Source organism: Photinus pyralis, unplaced genomic scaffold, assembly GCF_008802855.1.
Source record: "Photinus pyralis isolate 1611_PpyrPB1 unplaced genomic scaffold, Ppyr1.3 Ppyr1.4_LG2, whole genome shotgun sequence".
Lineage (NCBI taxonomy): Eukaryota > Metazoa > Arthropoda > Insecta > Coleoptera > Lampyridae > Photinus > Photinus pyralis.
In genome coordinates, this window is record NW_022170403.1 from 27,041,768 (window position 1) to 27,060,397 (window position 18,630).

The 18,630-nt window shown below is 35.6% G+C and overlaps 3 protein-coding genes across 4 annotated transcripts; 1 reads left to right on the top strand and 2 right to left on the bottom strand.

Moving 5' to 3' along the window:
- Window positions 1–604: 604 nt before the first annotated feature.
- Window positions 605–5,204, bottom strand: LOC116164121 (prolyl 3-hydroxylase 1-like). Of its 2 annotated transcripts, none has more exons than XM_031478249.1 (7): window positions 4,608–5,204; window positions 1,917–2,060; window positions 1,688–1,868; window positions 1,513–1,638; window positions 1,326–1,462; window positions 1,154–1,272; window positions 605–728 (listed from the first exon to the last, which is right to left on the bottom strand). In XM_031478249.1, exons 1-7 carry the CDS (start codon window positions 5,043–5,045, stop codon window positions 692–694), a joined length of 1,182 nt encoding a protein of 393 aa, XP_031334109.1. In that variant the 5' UTR covers window positions 5,046–5,204; the 3' UTR covers window positions 605–691. The 2 variants fall into 2 exon arrangements, with proteins under 2 accessions (XP_031334109.1, XP_031334110.1); XM_031478250.1 differs by having other exon boundaries at window positions 1,171–1,272; window positions 4,608–5,203.
- A 6,732-nt stretch (window positions 5,205–11,936) lies between these two features.
- On the top strand, window positions 11,937–13,008 carry LOC116162700. Its single transcript, XM_031476373.1, has 3 exons — window positions 11,937–12,143; window positions 12,193–12,366; window positions 12,411–13,008. The coding sequence occupies exons 1-3, from the start codon at window positions 12,058–12,060 to the stop codon at window positions 12,640–12,642; spliced, it is 492 nt and encodes a 163-aa protein (XP_031332233.1). The 5' UTR covers window positions 11,937–12,057; the 3' UTR covers window positions 12,643–13,008.
- Window positions 12,636–17,147, bottom strand: LOC116162702. The gene is made up of 5 exons (XM_031476374.1): window positions 16,915–17,147; window positions 13,188–13,418; window positions 13,010–13,131; window positions 12,827–12,959; window positions 12,636–12,781 (listed from the first exon to the last, which is right to left on the bottom strand). Exons 2-5 carry the CDS (start codon window positions 13,270–13,272, stop codon window positions 12,651–12,653), a joined length of 471 nt encoding a protein of 156 aa, XP_031332234.1. The 5' UTR covers window positions 13,273–13,418; window positions 16,915–17,147; the 3' UTR covers window positions 12,636–12,650.
- Window positions 17,148–18,630: the final 1,483 nt, after the last annotated feature.

Here is an 18,630-nt window from a genome sequence, read left to right on the forward strand (position 1 = left end):
AGTTACATAATTATATCATAAAAAGCTTGGTACTCGCGAGCTTTCAATTGCGTAGGTTTGAATCCTAGACGGAAAATAAGTACACTATTCTGGAATTAAGAGGGAGACACTTGATGCATTCAATGGCCATCTATATTCAAGGATAGTCCCTAGCCGACAAAAATTTACACAGCGCGGTATCTCTAAACGTTGTTTACTCTATGCTTCTGTACCTACTAAAGGTTTATTTTTGAAACATAAATTCGTCGTCATACTATTGGAGAGCGGAGACGGAGCTTCTTGTTTTTAAGTCTGTGATGTTTGCTTGTGTTCCAATTAGTTTACTCGTCTGTCCGTCTTTCTGGCTGCTCACAGTCACCCAGAGGTCGAGTGATATGTGGTTGGCAAGCAAATTTTGGAAGCGATTCTTCTTGGTGTGAATATTCTGGAGGGTTTTCCTGTATCTTCATTTATTACACACTTACTACGGTGGGTCATATTCAAAATATAAACTTGTAGTGCACACCACGAAACATGTACAGTACGTCACCAAAGTAAATTTCTAAAACAACTACAGACATTTATTGAAAAAGGGATCGCGCCAGGGGTGTTCAATAAGAACATCCAAGTTGTAAGATTATTTAATGAGTTTGGACTTTACAAAAATTAGCAGTTACAATGACTTCCTAAATCTACATCACAATTAATCAACTTATATTGCTGTGGTCGGCTGCTGTAGAAGTAACTTCCTGGAAGCACAAAGAGATAATTAATAAAAAGAACAAATAAATACAGCAAAATTAACTATATTAGGTTTCCTCAGAAAGCAAATTATATACAGTTCAACACGACTGTAGCAACATTAAGCATTGGAATTGATTTGAAATAAATTATACTTAGATTATTCCGTATGAGTTAAGAAATTGTTTATCTTTACGGAAAGTTAGCGACGTGCACGTCTCATCCTTCAACAATGTCGGTCGTCGATGATCATGGACATCGACAACGCAGCCTAGACTAGAAATCAAGGGCCATGTTGTAGATGAGACGCGCATTGTAGGTATGAAGAACGCATAAATTAGTAATAATCGTTTGTTAATTACATTATTCCAGAAAATATAAATAAATTTGTTGAAACCCCATAATTTAGTAGTAGAATATAAAAAAATCTCACTTTAAATTAATAAATACCTCAGCTGGACTTTCTTCATTATCTTGAAATTTGTACTCTTTGTCAATAAACTTCAGCAACCTGTTCTCGTAAGTAAAACGGCGAACATACTGGACAGCTTCCTGCAAGGACGATAAAATCACATTTGATACATTGCTGTTTGTAAAGAACTTACAGGCCTAGGAGTAAAGAAACTATTATCCACTTTTGGTAACTTCTTGTAATATTCCATGTTACTTCGCATTGTATCATCATTGGGATAGAACAACACATAACTGGCAGCTGCCTGACAGGCGGATTTAAGATTGCCGTCTGTAAAAAAACATCATTTACTAGCCGCAATCTCAACTCCAATTACGCACCTTTGAAGTACGCGTATTGCAAGTAATGGTAATGGCTAGGTAGAAGATCTTCATGATATTGTCCATTTAAATTGTTCAGCTTTATTGGGCACTTCCTTTTGCACTTCAATGAGAAAGTGTAGTGATCTATATCATTATTAGATTACATAAAAAAATACTATCTAAGAGAACGTACTAGCAATCGACGGCACTAGATCGGGAAACCACCCTTGATTGAACGGACCTTCGCATAACGCTCTACAGTTCTCTTCAGCTTGCAAGTAGGCAACAAGCGACTCTTCCATGTTATTCTCCACCGATTTCCAATCCTTTTTATCATACGCGTCCATTCCATGGGCATAAAGGTACACATGTTCCTAAATTTTTATTGTAAGTGAAATAAGAAATACTAATAGTGCACTTACTTTGGCCTCGTAGTTAACCACAGTTGACATATCCACCTCGGGTAACGTGGAGTAGAATTGTAATGATTTCCTTATGAGATCATCTTTTGGGTGGGTTACTAAATATGTAAATGCCGATGAGACCGCTTTTTGCAATTCTTTTTTCTGAAAAATTCTAGTTGTTGAAATAAGTACTGACACAAATACAATTTTATAGTAGAAGTTCTTGGATATTGGAAGAAAGATTGTACAGGAGATGATGGGGGTGTATTTTTTGAACAACACAAACAGCATTCTCAATAACTAATTCGTTATTTCGTCTCTTTCTTGGTAAAAGTTTTGGGATCGCTCTTTGTGAATACCCTCCACTCTTGAGAAGGAGTCTCGAAGGAAAGTTACAGTTGGTCGAAACCAATTTCTTCAGAATACAAAATTTGACACGTTTTACTTTCCGAAACAGCACCCCGGTAAATAATTCATAGCCCCCTTCCATAGGGCATAGATGCAGGCTAAGTATTGCAAAATATTTGGGACTCTAGGTCAAATCCCCTAAAAGTAGTTCCAACCCGCAGAAGTAAGTCAGGAGGAACGGACGGACAAGCCGCATTTTTTAATACTTAAAAAAATGGGACAATTAAGAGGGTTGGGAAAGGATTTTTATTCTGCAGAAAAGTGCGGCATCTTAATTTTCCACTGCCAACCCCGTCATATTTCTACAATTTATTTTTATGAGTTAATTTTCGGAATTCGTTTATCAAGAACACTTATAAGAGTGGAAGAAGGCGATGAAAAATACCTATTGTTTATTTTGCGGTCATAGACCAGCTCGTAGTCCAGTAAAATAGGGACAGCACCTCAAAATGACCTGGCGAAAGTTGGAGATCTTTCAAAAACCTTAAGATAGTCTTGAAAATGAGTTTGTACCCTTCCAGGGGTTAAGCATAACTGTCGGTCCCCCAAAAAACATTCGGATTTTCTTCAGTGTTTCGCTTACAACTCCTAAACAACGCATCTTAGCAAAAACCTTACCCAGAGACAAATTCAAGCATCCTCCTCAACTTAAAAACTGGACCAATTTATAAGGTAGTAATCGACGGCTCTTGAAGAAGAAACATTCACCATCGCTCATCTATTGGAGGAAGTAGTGGACGACCTCGGCAACGAACTGATGGAAGAGAGGAACCAGAACATGATGGGGTAGAGCACAATGAGGGTCCAACCACCTCAAAGAGGCCGAGAAAGATTTGACATTTATTAAGATATGCCAAAACGGTTTTTGGAATATAAATAAGTATGGTTTAAAATTGGTCAATTTTAAAATGTTGGCATTCTTTGAACTCGCCATTAAATTCTCTACGACGTTGATCATAAGAATGTTTTGATAGGACCAGTGTCCAGTACTTTGGATGCTACACGACACAAAGTTCAAATGGAACGTTTTAACGAATATGGGGAAAATGGACGTCCTGCAATCGTCGATTACTACCTTATAAATTATTCCAGTTTTAAAGGTGAGGGGGTTGTGCAGAATTTAAGACACTTTAATTTGTCTCTTGCTAAGGTATCCGAAAAATTCAAAGATTTTGGGGCACTAAAAGTTATGCTCAGCCCCTGGACGAGTTCTCAGATTATTCGTTTCAAGATGTAAGATTTCTAGTTCTTTCCTCAGGTCACTTTGCGGTATCCCTCGTTTTAGCTTTGGTTTTACCAGACTATCATTGCAATTATCCCACGAATAGTAAGGCCGTATAATCGACGTAATGGAATTTCGGCGAGTTGCTGGAAAGTTGGACGAGTGCGCTAGAAATTGATTAATAAATTGTGATCTTTATTTGTAAGTAGAAAATTAAGTTACTTGCGGGTTCAAGCTAATTCAAGACAGCCTTTTCAGATAGTAGAGTTACATTTTCACTTTACTAATTCACTTTAAAATTAGTACAATTTCACTTAAAAACCCTATGTTTACAAACCTCTGGCACCTACACTCGCCATTTGTAAAGTACACCAGCGCCTCTAGTGTTAATCTGAATCACGCATAGATTATCCGACTTTATTGAAACGATTGAACTATCACTACTTGGGCTGCAAGTCTGGATTTGGTCACAACTCACAAACTGTTTTATGGGGTTAGTACTTCTGGTAGTTATAAATTCAATGGAAAAACTTAGGCAAAGTAAAGAATTACAACCACATGCTGCACACACTGGACGTATGGGAAACATTTTGGTCCAGATGACAAATTACACTCGCCTTTAACAACAATAAAAAACTAACAATGGTGAACCCGAAATTTGGAAGGTCTCCACGTGGTACCTACTATATACAATGTGCTTGCCTCAAAATTAAACATCTGGGCAATACAAAATGAATTAATTGAGAATATGGCGTGGGTACCATGAAGCCCAGGGACACGCTAATCGCTTTTCTCATATAAAATTAACTCATTTGTTGTATTAATAACTGTGTTATCAATATTACTAAAGTGATGACCTAATTGCGTGTCAATAAAGTTACGACATACGGATCTTGACGGACAATACCTCGGACAATACTATATGCAAGGTAACCGTGCGTATTTATCCTATTCAATAGCTAAATAAACCTTTGTCTTTGTCTAAGTGAGTGCAACGAAATTTCCAACGATAATTATGCACTAAGTATAGTGCCAAGAAGCAAGCACCATGTGTCCAATTAATAGGGAATTAGACTTACTTGGTAATAGCATAGGTGTAAATATTCATACGGTTTTGCGTCTTGATAGATTTGATCAGTTTCAGGCGTCACAGTCACACTCTTCCCCAAAACTGGGTTCCTTTTTTGGCACTTCATCAGGCACAAAGTGTTTCGAACGGCCTTTTCGTAAAAGTACATATCCTCCAAGTCAACAGGATATAATCGATCCGCAAATTCGGCATCTTCCTTACATTTAATACGGCAACTTTGGAGTGCTTTGGTATAATTTGAGTATTTTTTCAGTCCATCTTCTAACTGGGTAACGCATTCTTCGAAGTTATTCTCCAAGTAGGCAGCAACACCGCGTTCGTACGAAATTAAGCAGTCTTCGCCTTCTTCATACTCTTTCAACGAAGAATTTCGAACAGATGTTAACGCTAATGTGAATAACAATAAAACGTGGGAGTTTGAATTCATGTTCACTAACGTAACATGCGAGTAAGTTACAAACCGCACTGTAGAAAACAAACTGACCTCTTTCGGTGTTGGATAATATGAATTCTGATACACATAGGATGTAGTGGTCAGAGATAGAAGTGTGGGTGCCTACATGCAATACAGTAAAGAAAGAGTAGGAAGATCCACATGGTTTGGATTATGCTGATGTTTGCAGCTATAAATAGAATTAGTACAACATGAAATTGATGGACACTGTCTCGCCTGTTTACTGGCAGCCCATAATGCACGTTTCGTTGGCATACAATAAAACGTATTCTACATAATTTGTTGATTGTGGTTGTGTAGTAAGTGAAGAAATAGTAAATGACAAACTAATATTCGATGGAAGAATAAAAGATTTCTAGTAAGAAAGATCGACTGTTTGGTAGGTATATGTCTGTCGATCTGTGGTTTGCAAACTGGTGTGTTAGGGGTGACGCAATACCATAGAGTAAATAATATAAAGAGGTGACATGGGATAGGATATTGTTGCAGTAGAAAATCTTGTAAGGAAGTGTTGCTATCTTGTGCTGTTGTATAGCTGTATTACCATATAGCGGCATGTAATCTGTATTACCTATTTAAATATACTGACAACAAAGTTGAGATTTGAATTACGTCATTACTTTGCACCAGACACGGACCATGGTACTGTCAGCATTATATTTAATCACCGGAATGTGATATTATGCTTCCTATGCAAGGAGTCTTTTAATTCTTTCAGGCTATAGACCTATTTATTTTATTATTTTAACGCCTTACCTTTACCCAATTACAAACTTTATTTGAATTTAGCTAGCAATGAAAATTAAATAGGTACAGTGAGAAAATATAACTGATTATTATATAATTTCTAACGTTTTTGTTGGATTAGCGGTACACGTAGACCGTTTTAACACTGCTTTAGCAATTTTGTGTGGAATTTACGCAAACAAGGTGCTTTTGCGCAATTCACTAATGTGGGAGTGCTGTAAGTATGGTGTATTTGTGAGAGAAAAGATCAATTCCATCCATACTACCATTGTACCTATATATAAGGATGTATATTATATACAATATTTTTTTTTCGGGGCAAAAAAAAGGCAGTGTATACCTTCCTTTTTTCCAAAAATCGATTGCACCAAAATTTCTCGGGAAAACACTGTTTCTTATTAATTTTGGGGCGTAGAATCCAAAACAATTCGTACTTTTTCGATCAGACTTCTCTTCTCAATCAAAAGTTATAGACTAGAAACCAATTTCGAAAGAAAATTCAAAGGGCTGTAACTTTTGAACTAGCAGCCCAATCTTGGAACTGTTTGACATTATGGATTCTACAGGCCACATTCTATAAGAAAATTTTTTCCCGGGTCGATCTGAGACAATTTTTTTTCGGGGCAAAAAAAAGGCAGTGTATAACCTTCCTTTTTTGCCAAAAATCGACTGCACCAAAATTTCTCGAAAAGACACTTTTTCTTATTAATTTTGGGGCGTAGAATCCAAAACAATTCGTACTTTTTCGATCAGACTTCTCAATCAAAGGATAGACTAGAAACCAATTTCGAAAGAAAATTCAAAGGGCTGTAACTAGCAGCCCAATCTTGGAACTGTTTGAAATTATGGATTCTACAGGCTACATCCTATAAGAAAATTGTTTTCCGGGTCGATCTGAGACAATTTTTTGTTTCAGGCTCAAAAAAAGCAGTGTATAACCTTCCTATTTTACCAAAAATCGACTACACCAAAATTTCTCGGGAAAACACTTTTTCGTATTAATTTGAGTGCGTAGAATCCAAAACAATTCGTACTGTTTCGATCTGACTACTCAATCAGAAGTTATAGACTAGAAACCAATTTCGAAAGAAAATTCAAAGGGCTGTAACTTTTGAACTAGCAGCCCAATCTTGGAACTGTTTGAAATTATGAATTCTACAGGCCACATTCTATAAGAAAAATTTTTTTCCGGGTCGATCTGAGACAATTTTTTTTTCAGGCCAAAAAAAGGCAGAAAAAGTGTTTTCCCGAGAAATTTTGGGGCTGTCGATTTTTGGCAAAAAAGGAATATGTAAATCCATATCCATGCAAGGGTATGGATCAATGGATCTAATTATTATGCAGATAAAAAACAAAATGGTTTCGTTCCATCCGACGTACCTAGTCGTACTTTTACTGATAATTTCCAAAAAGGTGCCGAGAGATAAGAGTTAAGATGTATACAAGTAATTATTGCCCAAACAGCTATAAGTTGAACTTGTGCAACCCTTTACGTTTACTTAGAGGAAACGACGAACTTTGAAAATTATTTCCATGACAATGAAGCGCATGAGTATAAATTATATTTGCGTTATTTAAGGGTTGACAGCAAATTTAGTATTACTCATTCATAATATTTGAAATAATTCAAATACAAACACAAGTTGGCTTTGTCCACCCCCTTACATATTTAAATAGTGGAAACAAGTAACTTTAAAATAATCTCCAGAAAAATGAAGCGTATGAGTATGTATTTAGTGGTAGATTTAGTTTCAATAATAACTCGTGGCAAACACCCTTAAATTGGACTTGATCATACTCTTAAGACTACCTGGTAGAAAAGATAATCTATGGAAATTATTTCCAGGAAAATGAAGAGTATGAATATAAATTGTATAGGCGTTGTTTAGGGATTGGTATGCGCAAATGTAGCGTCCACTATAATTATATAAATATTTAGTAATCCTTACGTTGGAATTGGTTCTCTCCTGCTGCCAACAGAGCAAAGACCTCGGAAATTTGTCCACACCATCACACTGCTATACGACAATTGCAAGGCATATAAATTTCAAAAAGTTCGGCATGCTATTGATGAATGCGATTCCGGAAATTAAGACCTCTGCCCTGCAGTCCAGGTCAGCTACCATCTTTTTCCTAAATCGAAATAGGTGTTTTTTTCACATGGATACCTAGGTAATAATTACATAGATAAGTAATATCATTTTGTCAATGAAACAAAACCACTACTTTGAACTATTTCCAGTATTCACGGGCGCATGAAAATTTAATAACACAAAGATGCGTTAGGTCCTAGATGTAGGTATATTATGCAGAACAAACACGAAAAAAAGACGTGAGAAAATGTTAGGTATATTGTTGAATTGCCAAACCCAAACGAAACGTCGTCGTCAGCAATATAGAGTGATCCGATGGGTTAGCAGGAATCGTTAGATAAATAATCACGTTTCAGGATCCCGAAGTGCTGACGACACCTACCGGATTAATCGTTTTGAAATAATTATTGAACGTTGCAGTTTCAGATTAATTACCTACCTGTATTTCCTCGACGCTGACGTTTAGTTTTCGCTACATGTTCGCAAGTTCCATTTCTCCACAACACAATGGAAAGGCTCCGTCTCATCATCGTGCTGATAAAGCTTTTTAAATGCATTGAAACGTCGTGGAAGGTCTGCAACATGAATATAACGCACCCTAAACCAAATTTATGCGCGACGGAATTTTATAAGGGTTGCTTTGCACAATCAATTCCAAAAGTTAAAACTCAAATATATATTATTCGCTAAATTGCAATGAAAATTAGGGGTTTAAAATACCGTGAATTACTGTAATTTTAGCTTATCGATGTCTCTGAGGCAGGAATCGTTCTAATGCTGTTTTAAAAATGGATTCTCTGTAATGTAAACTGTAAATACAACGCCTCTACAGAAATAGAGTCTACGTATAACGCTCTGCTTTCCCATTTTCACAAAATCAGAGAAGATGTCGTTACGTGTACCTAATATGTTTCGCTGCTCATGTTCGCACATTTGTAGTTCCTATTTCCATTGAAAGAGTAATTATTGCTCACCGTAGTAGCTATAGGTCCCCTCATGATTTGCAATCGTGAAATGTGTACCTAATATAACATTGTTCTAATTGGACGTTGCTGTTAGAAAAGAATCCAGTCGCATGTTGAACATTTTGAATGACTGGACTGCTGATTAATTATGTAAATAAACATGTTTTATAGTAATTGCAACTTTCCTATAGTGTTCGTAAAGGGTATATTATGTGTTAAGTTAGTACTTAGTGAATTTGAATAAGTAATTTAAATTGTAGACAGACAGTTCGTTACTTGCACAATTACTTGAAGAAGGTTTAAGATTTATGACTGAAGGAAGCACGTAAAACAATATTTTATTGCGTCAGTAGTAATATTTAACACTGTCATTCTACTTCTGATTAAGAATCTGGGGAGGTCTCAAAACCTTTGATATCATCTTTACACACATTTTTAATTTTGTAAAATTTGATAGTATCTTGAGATGTGGAAAGAATCTCAAATAGAGTTCTGCTATGTTGGGGGATTTCTCCCTCGTATTGTTTTGGATCGATTTCTTTAAATTGTTCAAGGTCTTCAATGGAGCAAAAGTCGTCGGAATGCATTGCATTCATTAAAAATTTGTTCCTTTAACCCGCTCTAATGTATAAAGACGAACCTAAATTTTAAGACCTCGTCATTGGTAAAAAGCTCTATCCAGATTCTAGATAGATATTTTAAAACACGACACTAAGACTGACTTCGACATTGATACAATTTTTATGTTCCCGTTTTCTCCACTTCAGACCACAATATTAACTCTTCTACTCCTTTTTTAAGGTGCACTTCCAGACTTCCACAAATTTCTTAATACAAAAGTCCCTTCTTGAGCAACCCTTCATGTTACGGCTTTTATGGACAAGAAACAATCACTCAAAAGACACTGCTTGGCTGTATTAAGAATCTCTGCCAAGTCTTCGGTCCAAAAAAGCAGTGATGAGTTAATTTTGTTTGGCCACCGCTTTATACGTAATTATACTCGTTTGTAAATTCTTCCTATTATCCATTTCTCACTTTCACAGCAAGTCCTAGTCATTTTACTTCCCCTTGACCTAACTTCTAAACCTTTATAATATTTCATTCCAGAATCATTGTTATTTTCATGGTTACTTGGTGGTTTGGTTCTTCATACAACTTATTGTTGGAACCAAGTGACCATGAAAAATTGAAAATAACAGTGAAGGTGTGAATTGAAATATTCATAGGTTCAGAAGTTAGGCCAGGAGACAGTAAAATGAGTAGGTAGTTGCTGTGAAAGTGAGAAAGGGATAATAGCAATAAGTTACGGTTAGCGGGGCCCAAACAAGATTTCATACCTATTTTGGGACGAAGACTTGGCGGGCATTTTTTTATGGCCCGAAGTAATATTTTCATGCTTGAGATGTATTTTTTCTAGGTGATGCTGGAAGGAAATCCAGTCAGTGTTCTTCGATGTTAGTTTAGGTTAGGGTAATTCTTATAATGATTATTTCTTGTTATTCCACCCGTCCACTTCTGTCCAGGAGGTCAGGGAGTTTTCTAGTGTCACTTGGCCAGTAAGAGAGTTCACCGCTAGTAAGAGAGACAGTTATTTTCGTTCATTGCTCGTAATAAATGTGTTGTAATCACCCTTCGGAACCCCCAATGTGCCTGTTTGGCACTCCAGTCCCCCTGGATATAAATTTATTACCAAGGGTCCCACATAGGAATTTTTGTTTAAAGATTTCTTTATTATTTGCTGGGGTTCTAGGTCAATGAACACTGAGTTTTATTATCAACAGTTTTTACACATACTAAGGTAAAGTCTATGGCTCTACTGAACTGAAGATAATGGGTTTACCTAATATATCTTATAAGAGGGAATTTATTTTATGCAAGAGTACACTTCCCCTAAATTTCGAAAAAAAGTGACGTTTATTAGATTACCAGAAGTAAAAAAAAATAAACATTGGGATAGATAATAAACTAAATAATTAAAATTAAAACAAAAAGAAATTAATATTCCGTAATCTAACGTTCAGTTCTGTGGTGAGACACCCCAGACCTCTGCTCTACCACAAAATTCAAATAAGCAATTTAAAAATCGTTGTATTTATAGATTTATATTAAAATTACTGCAAATGTTGTGTAGATTTAAAACATGAATATAAAAACTAGGGCATCACATTTAAAATAACGGAGGAGAATCCAACTACTGGTATAATCGCAAGTGGTAAAAAACTGTTCTTGGAGGTCCCCCCTTCGGCACTGCAAATTTAACTTACCCTATACTTCCGGTTGACATCCCTGGAGAGGAATATTAAAACAGAGCCACCTAACTTTCATGTCGCAATGTCGGACGTTTCGCATCACTTCCAATCTCGCGGCAGCAGCAGACTCTGACTGGATGGCACCTATAGAACTTCTACCTGGTGTATACTAAGGGTTTTTTTATGTGTTGGCACGTAAGACACAATTGGGAAGAGAATGAATGAAACGAAGAAAAAAATGATAAATGGCATGTACATTAAAATCCTTTTCGGCTCTGCCGATCAGGTGTAAGTAGATTTATTTCCGCCATTTTGTTCCAATTTGGCACAATTGGCTGATTCACGAACTTCGCCGAGACATTTTTGAGTTACACCAACCCTTAAAGTTTATAATTACGAAAGTTAAGAGTGTTTCTTGGAAGTGATATACATAAACATATAAATACACTGGTACCTACCTACCTCTACCTACATAAAATCTACGAGAGAAAACTGGAAAACTACCTATAATAGCTATAAAATATAAATATCGAAGGGAGTTTATGCATTGATATCAATAAATTGTAAAAGTCACATTTTCAAATTCCATTCGAGGCTAAATAAAGAGACGACATAGACTAGGTAATATGCGTTAAATTTTTCCTTTTCTTTCAATAAATCTACTCTAAATTAGGTAACTGTAAATACTCGGTTCAGAAATTTATTTCAGCCATAGGCGCCCTAAAAAAGAATCACTCTGTATATGTATTGAACGCTACCAGTTATGTGGGGGAATTTTCCTTTTGAACTAAATTCTGTCACTGTGCTTGACGTGAAGTTAGCTTTGTTTTTATTTATAGTTTACTCATTTACTGTCAATAATTTAAATTGTAACGATAGTTTGTACCTCAAAATATCCACAAGAAATTTAAATTTACACATTTGAATTAAGATGGACCTGAAACCCTTAAAGGAAAACCCTGAACTGTTTCGATTGTGCCTAAGAAATATTATTCACGAGTTAGCTGCTTGCTTTAAGTATGTGTGCTGCACCCCAAGGTAATGTTAGTAAACAGTTATGTTTTAGTGAATCAAATATGAGCGAAAAAGAGTCCCGATTTATAAAACTCTTCTTACAAGACAACTTTAAAGCCACACTTCAACACAGGATCGACTCTATGTGGAACGAGTTCAACATTACCGAGAAAATGACGGTCTTAAATCAAATGGAAAAAGAAGCCCCGCCCGATTTCGTAGCCTGGTATGTGTGTTGCTTAAATATCTGTGTAACGTGCCATTTTTCAGGAGACCAACTGGAGAAGTGCCCGTTACAATATTGAGAGGATACTTTTTATCGAACTACAAAGAAAGATTACTAAAAAAAATTGAAAACACTAAAAAGAAAAAAGCCTTTTTGTCCGAATCGCTTTTATCAAGTGTGCAAGATAGGGACAAATGTGTAGAGACAATATGCCAAAATGAAAAAGTTTTATTAGGTATTTTTAAGGAATATCAAGAAATTATCGAACATGAATAGAAAATGTTTTACATTAATTCTGCTGTTATCTTTTGTAATTTTATATCGTTTGCTTGCACGATCTCTTCGAGCCTGATTTTTTCCTGAATTAAATTGTCCTTTTGGATTGTTAGCTTGGAAAGTTGTGGTACTTTCATATCTAGTAAGTTTAGCAATGGTTAGAGTTTCAACGTATATGAATTACCTAAAGCGTCCAGTTTAATTTTATTTGAATTTAGCAGAGATTCCATTTGTGCCATTTGCTGAATGTTGTGTAAATCTGCCAGTTTGGCTGTGTTTTGCTTTATTTGTGTGTCCTCAATTTTTTTGCAAGTTTCCTGTTATTTCTGAATGTGTACAAAATAAAATTTTATACTTTTAAACTTACAATGTGCTTCTGTTGATAATATGCTACTGATTCTTTGTATTCGTCAACTGATTTTTTTAGCACTTGTGTTTCACACTTTAGTACTTCTGCTTCTTTAGTTAACTGCTTCAATTTAGTTAATGCTAGCAACAAAATTATAAGTTAATTCTTTGCACTCGAACGAAAGGAATATACATACACTGTTGATATATCAGCTCATAATCATCCACATCTCTCAACGCTCGTTCTAACATAGCAGAAGATATTTGTGTTGCTTGACTCATTTTGCAAGCCTATCCAGCAATCTGCATTTATCTAATCCACTTGATCAAGATGGCGCTGTAGAAACAGCATGATTTTTTTTATTTGGGGACTAACATTCCAGTATATGGGCTTGCATATTGGTGTCCGTGAGAAAATGTGTACCTACCTAAATTATGATTAAATGTTTATTGCATTTTGACTGAAATTCTCACAAATAATTGGAAGCATTGAATGGGAAGGATCCAACTATTGAACTGAGCATTTTTTATGTACTCTGAAAATTAAAATGACTGAGGATTTTTACTTTTTCCCTAAGGAAGGCTGAATTAGCTGGTATAAAAATAAATTGAAATTGAAACCCATTGAAAATTTTGTGCGTCCTTTACTAGACAACTGAAAAATTACCTCCTCTTCCCCCCAACGCTTTGTTTGTAATCTTGTAACAATACTTTTTTTGTTACCTATACTTATTACCATAGCTTTTTTGTCTATGGGCACTGGAAACTGATTATATGGTGTCACTGATATCATTGTGCAAAGCAACTGTGCTTACCATATATCCTTATCATCAATAATGAAGTATGAAACCCTGATTAATTGAATTTTATGACCTCTCACAAAAGTTTTTGATAAGGAAACAGAAGACGTTCTTCCTTTTCAATTTCCCAGGTTGTGTACAACAACGCCCTTAAATTAGGCAACCCAAGATGCAGATAGATAAAAAAGGGCTAAAATAATGTACAGTCTGCACTCGAGGGCATATAGAACTGAACAATTCGATCCATATCTGCCGACTAAGAAAATAAGCACTTACGAAAATGATTTCGCAATTGCTGAATTATATGAAAATCTCTTTCGATACAGAAGATGAACTACTGAGCTAGGGCTTCAGTGCACATGAAAAAACTAATGAATTTTAGAGATACTTTTTAAGAAGGGAACTTTAATCTTGTGGGAAATTGAGAACATGAGACAAAATGGAAAAGAACTTTGAGGAACCGCTGAAGGGTGTAATTATTAGAGAGATTTGAAAACCTTGAGAGCGACTTATGAAGACGCTTGAGGAGAATATGAAGACGATTGAGAACTTAAGAAAAGGATTATATAAAAACTTGAGAAGAATTTGAGGGGTACCTACCTAAGATGATTATAAAATATTAGAATGCTAAACACCACAATTGAATGATGGTTAACATTTTATAATATTTTTAGTCAATGATTAAACTTTATCATTTGTGAAACTGGGCATTTGTTGAATAAACGGGGCACTGTTGAATAAAAAGACCTACACAAAATGGGTTTTGAAGTAGACTCTCTGGTATAGGAGGTGTCGGGTGCGGAAAGGAGTAGATGCTCCATACTGCAATAATACGTACCCTTAAGATTATATGAATCAAATGTTGATGGGGCGGTCACTACCGAAGGACTGAGCCTGGCGAACGGGCTCCAAAGAAGGCGGAAATTACCTTCCCGTTTGCAGGTAGCAATCGCGAAGAAACGACCTGGTAAGTGAAGAAGAAAATCTTGTTTAACCACGACAATTCATGCGTGCATTTTTTAGTTTCCGTTCCAGAAATTGGTTGATTTACGATTCCAGTTGATTCCTAATCCCTATTCGCCTGATTTGACTCCGTGAGACTTAGACACGCAGTTAGAAGGAATTTTATGGGTGTATGTACACTTAGGTGGGCCCAAAGGAAAGGTTGGGGGGCGCTATTTTTTCTACACAAGCGTTCTATGTTCTTTTATTTCCAAAAAGATGTGTTGTTCCAATCGGATCAGCTGTTTGGCCGGAAATGTGAGGGGGGGGGGGGCATTTTTTACCCCAATGCAATGCATGGAATATACGGTATTTTATCTGTGAATAACCTTTGAATAAAAGGAATAACCGTTGAGTGAATCTGATTTCGTTATTCATTTGGAATAGGTGAATATACCTGCTTATGGCAATAGGCAACCAACACTACACGCGGCGAGAGTTGTTTTTAAAATTCCTTCTTCCTTCCGTAAGGCTCTTCTATTCGGAATCCACTTCAATTACTATAGTCCTCTTCAATTTAACTACAGTAATAAATAAAATCAAATCAAGTCAAAGAATACCAGTCGTACTGAAGAACATCATCAATCAACAATCATTTTCATTCTATCAGAGATTAAACATCGACAAGGAATTAAAGAACGCCCGCAACGATTACCTTTAGATGTTGTATAATAGCTCCCATAGGCCTCTTTTAAAGATTGCGAAAGACGTTTGAAGACTCTTGATAAGTTAAATAAGGTAACACTTCTGAAGATACCCAAAACAAAACCTGTTAAATGTTATGGCAAACCTTTAAACCCCATGGAAAACCCTTACATGTTCTGAGTCTCATAAATATCACAAATTGAGGCTTTTTGAGGTTGTTGGTCACTCTTATACTGAAGTGTAAAACGGCTCCAAACCTCCCCCATACTCGTCGATTTTTAAAAAGGCTCCTATAAAGATCTTTAAACGCACCTATAAACCCGTATGTCTCGTAATGAGTTTGAAATTCAAGATTCAGGAATGGAAGATTAAATAAAACCTTCCTATGAACGGATGTAAAGAACAAGCTTTTGTAAAAGAAACATTTGGTGGCTAACGATGGCGTAAATCTACTCACCAATCCTAAACCTAAAACCTAAAAGGTTGTTTGTGGTACCTAAGTATATAATATAAAACAACAAACAACTTGTTGTTTTATATAGGTATTTACTACAAACAACCTTTGTTGTAGGTGTATATATAAAACAACAAACAAATTGTTGTTTCATATAGGTATATACTTACCACAAACATCCTTCGAAATCACAACAATAATAATGGAAAAATTCATCTAAAAAAACTTCTAAAATGTCTTAAATTTAATTACTTAAAGTTAAAAATAAAGGGCTTTAAATACCTACTCTTAAACATTGTGATTTTCTCAATAAGACTCACGTTCATGTCTTCAAAGCACTCCAGGCCTAGCTCTTTGAGGCTGTAAAAACCCCTACAGGATCTTAGTTACACTTGGAAGCCCTTCCAAAATTTTGAAGGTTATCGAATTACCTTCAAGATTCGTGCTCTTTTATGGAATTTAGAAGACTGTATAGTGCACCTAAAAGCTAATAGACGCACATGTTTTTAATGGCGTTTGGAGACTCTTTCAAATATCTCAATAAAGACTAGAAGATAGAAATGGTTTTCAATTTTCAATGCTAATTTCTTTACATCGAAGTATTTTCTCCCCTAATGTATTTAGAGCAAAGTTGTAAATAGGTTTTTTGTAGCTTGAAAAATTCTGCGTCTGTTCATGTTCTCGTTTATTATTTTTCGATTTGGAAAACCGGAAAAAGAAATAAATTACAATTTAGTATTTACGTAAAAATCAAATTTTTGTTTCAATAATTTCACGACACCAGTGATTTTTACTACAATCACTCGTCCCATGAAATTTATTGAAACAAAAATGAGATTTATAATTGTAATTTATAATTTCCTTGATTTCTCTGATTTCACACAACAAAAAATTACAAATGGGCACATGAAATAGACACACAATCAGAACTTTCCAATCTACTACAAACAATGTATTCACAACTTTGCTATGAAATAATGAGGGGAGAAAATATTTCAATAGGTATAAGTATAAATAAATTACCATTGAAGTCCCTATATATGTAAATCGTTTTTACACCCTGTATTATAACGTTGTGCTCGCTTTAGAAAAATGTATAAAGAGACATCTTCCTAAATCCTAATAAACTGCACCAATGCACCAACGAGCTACAAGGTCACTTTCGGTTGACGATTATTGACCAAAATTGAATCACTTATTAGTTCCTTAACCATTGTCTACCTATTACTTTAACCAGAACTGGAAAATTCGAAACCGTTCGTGAGTTATCATGTATGTACACAGACGGACGGACGGTCGCACAGAAAGTTCAAAATCACACACTCGTTTTTTGGTTCCTTTTTCATGTAATTAAAATCCAGTACACGTGGACACATGCCATATTATATTTTTTTTGCTTTTATTTAAGCGTATTTTTAGCGTATTTAAAAAGTGCTACTAATTTGTCCGTCCGGTAGAGGGTAGGTATTTAGTTTTTATTGTCCATTACTTGAACAATGCGAAAACTAAAATAGAGCAGGGCATAATTTGTTTAAATACGGAAAAAAATGGTAAATGTACTGTACTCTTTGAATTACATTCAAAGCTGTACTAGAGCATTGTTTAAACAATGCTTAGGTACAGCAAAGATCATACTAGATCTTTAGGTACAGCTCCCTATACTAGCATATACTGAGCCATAGATGGCGCAAGCAGAAACTATTCGGCGCAATATACATCGTCACATGCGCAATTCAATATCTGCCCACAAGCTCCATTATTATTTACAACGAAGTACCGCCATTGCTGTTCGTTTCTTAATTTGTGTGTTATTTGCCATAAAAGTGCTCAACTTGTGCAAAGTCGGTAAGTAACCTTTAATATATCGATTTACCGGTTGGTTAAGTAATAAAGTTACGTTTACTTTGGCGTATACTCCACGAAATCGAACCGGCGTTGTCGTACAAGCATAAAGAGCATGGCTTTGTACTAGCAATGGTAAAAAAAAAATCGCTAGTAAATTCCACAAGCCAACTCCGATTTACACGTTTACTTAATTTTGTTTCAATAGTCACGGTTCACTCTGAAGTACAACCGATCAGATTTTATCAGCTGTCGTTATATTTAGAGCGTTATTTCTAACGGATTCACGTAAAAATTCGCATGTCACGCTCTTCCGGTTTCCGGAATTTAAATTAAACGGATTTCGATAGAGTTTTCGGTACCTGCACAATTCTTTAGCGCGTTTCTTAGCAACTCGTACTAACAACATTGATTTATTCCCTGTCGAATGTTTCGATGTCGTGACCAGTGACGTCACACATTTTCGTTTACCGGGAATTATTTGGGAAACCGCAAATCTAATCACCATCATTTCATGAATTAAAACACTTTTTTTGCAAACCAAACGAAAGCGTTTGGTGAGAGCCCGGTGCTTTCGAAGTTAAAGCCATTTTTGTTTTTTTAAGTTTTGGTCTTCGGCATTCAACAAGTTGTAAAATTGCTTTTGATTCTTTTCTTATTGTTCCGTTTATTGCTAGATAAATTGAGATCAAGAAGTATTTTAATTTGTTGTTAATTATACATAATTGGTCATTGGCCATTAACCTTCACTTAGTAATGCAATGCCATGGTGATCATTATTTTTGTCTTGAACGAACATTCTGTTTTATAAAATACAAGCACTCATATTCTAATTATTAGATGTCATTTTAGATTTTATCATGTCTGTCTGTCTACAAGTTTGACTACCATAGTCCC

What these genes read in the sequence shown, in the direction of transcription:
- LOC116164121 (XM_031478249.1), bottom strand. Translation starts at nt 5,045, where the DNA reads ATGAATTCAAACTCCCACGTTTTATTGTTATTCACATTAGCGTTAACA. An exon ending in TGGTTAACTACGAGGCCAAA is followed by an intron (nt 1,869 to 1,916) that starts GTAAGTGCACTA and finishes ATAAAAATTTAG; the next exon opens with GAACATGTGTACCTTTATGC. An exon ending in TCTAGTGCCGTCGATTGCTA is followed by an intron (nt 1,639 to 1,687) that starts GTACGTTCTCTT and finishes ATAATGATATAG; the next exon opens with ATCACTACACTTTCTCATTG.
- LOC116162700 (XM_031476373.1), top strand. Translation starts at nt 12,058, where the DNA reads ATGGACCTGAAACCCTTAAAGGAAAACCCTGAACTGTTTCGATTGTGC. An exon ending in GAGTTAGCTGCTTGCTTTAA is followed by an intron (nt 12,144 to 12,192) that starts GTATGTGTGCTG and finishes GTTATGTTTTAG; the next exon opens with TGAATCAAATATGAGCGAAA. An exon ending in CCGCCCGATTTCGTAGCCTG is followed by an intron (nt 12,367 to 12,410) that starts GTATGTGTGTTG and finishes GCCATTTTTCAG; the next exon opens with GAGACCAACTGGAGAAGTGC.
- LOC116162702 (XM_031476374.1), bottom strand. Translation starts at nt 13,272, where the DNA reads ATGAGTCAAGCAACACAAATATCTTCTGCTATGTTAGAACGAGCGTTG. An exon ending in TGAGCTGATATATCAACAGT is followed by an intron (nt 13,132 to 13,187) that starts GTATGTATATTC and finishes TTTTGTTGCTAG; the next exon opens with CATTAACTAAATTGAAGCAG. An exon ending in AATTAAACTGGACGCTTTAG is followed by an intron (nt 12,782 to 12,826) that starts GTAATTCATATA and finishes TAAACTTACTAG; the next exon opens with ATATGAAAGTACCACAACTT.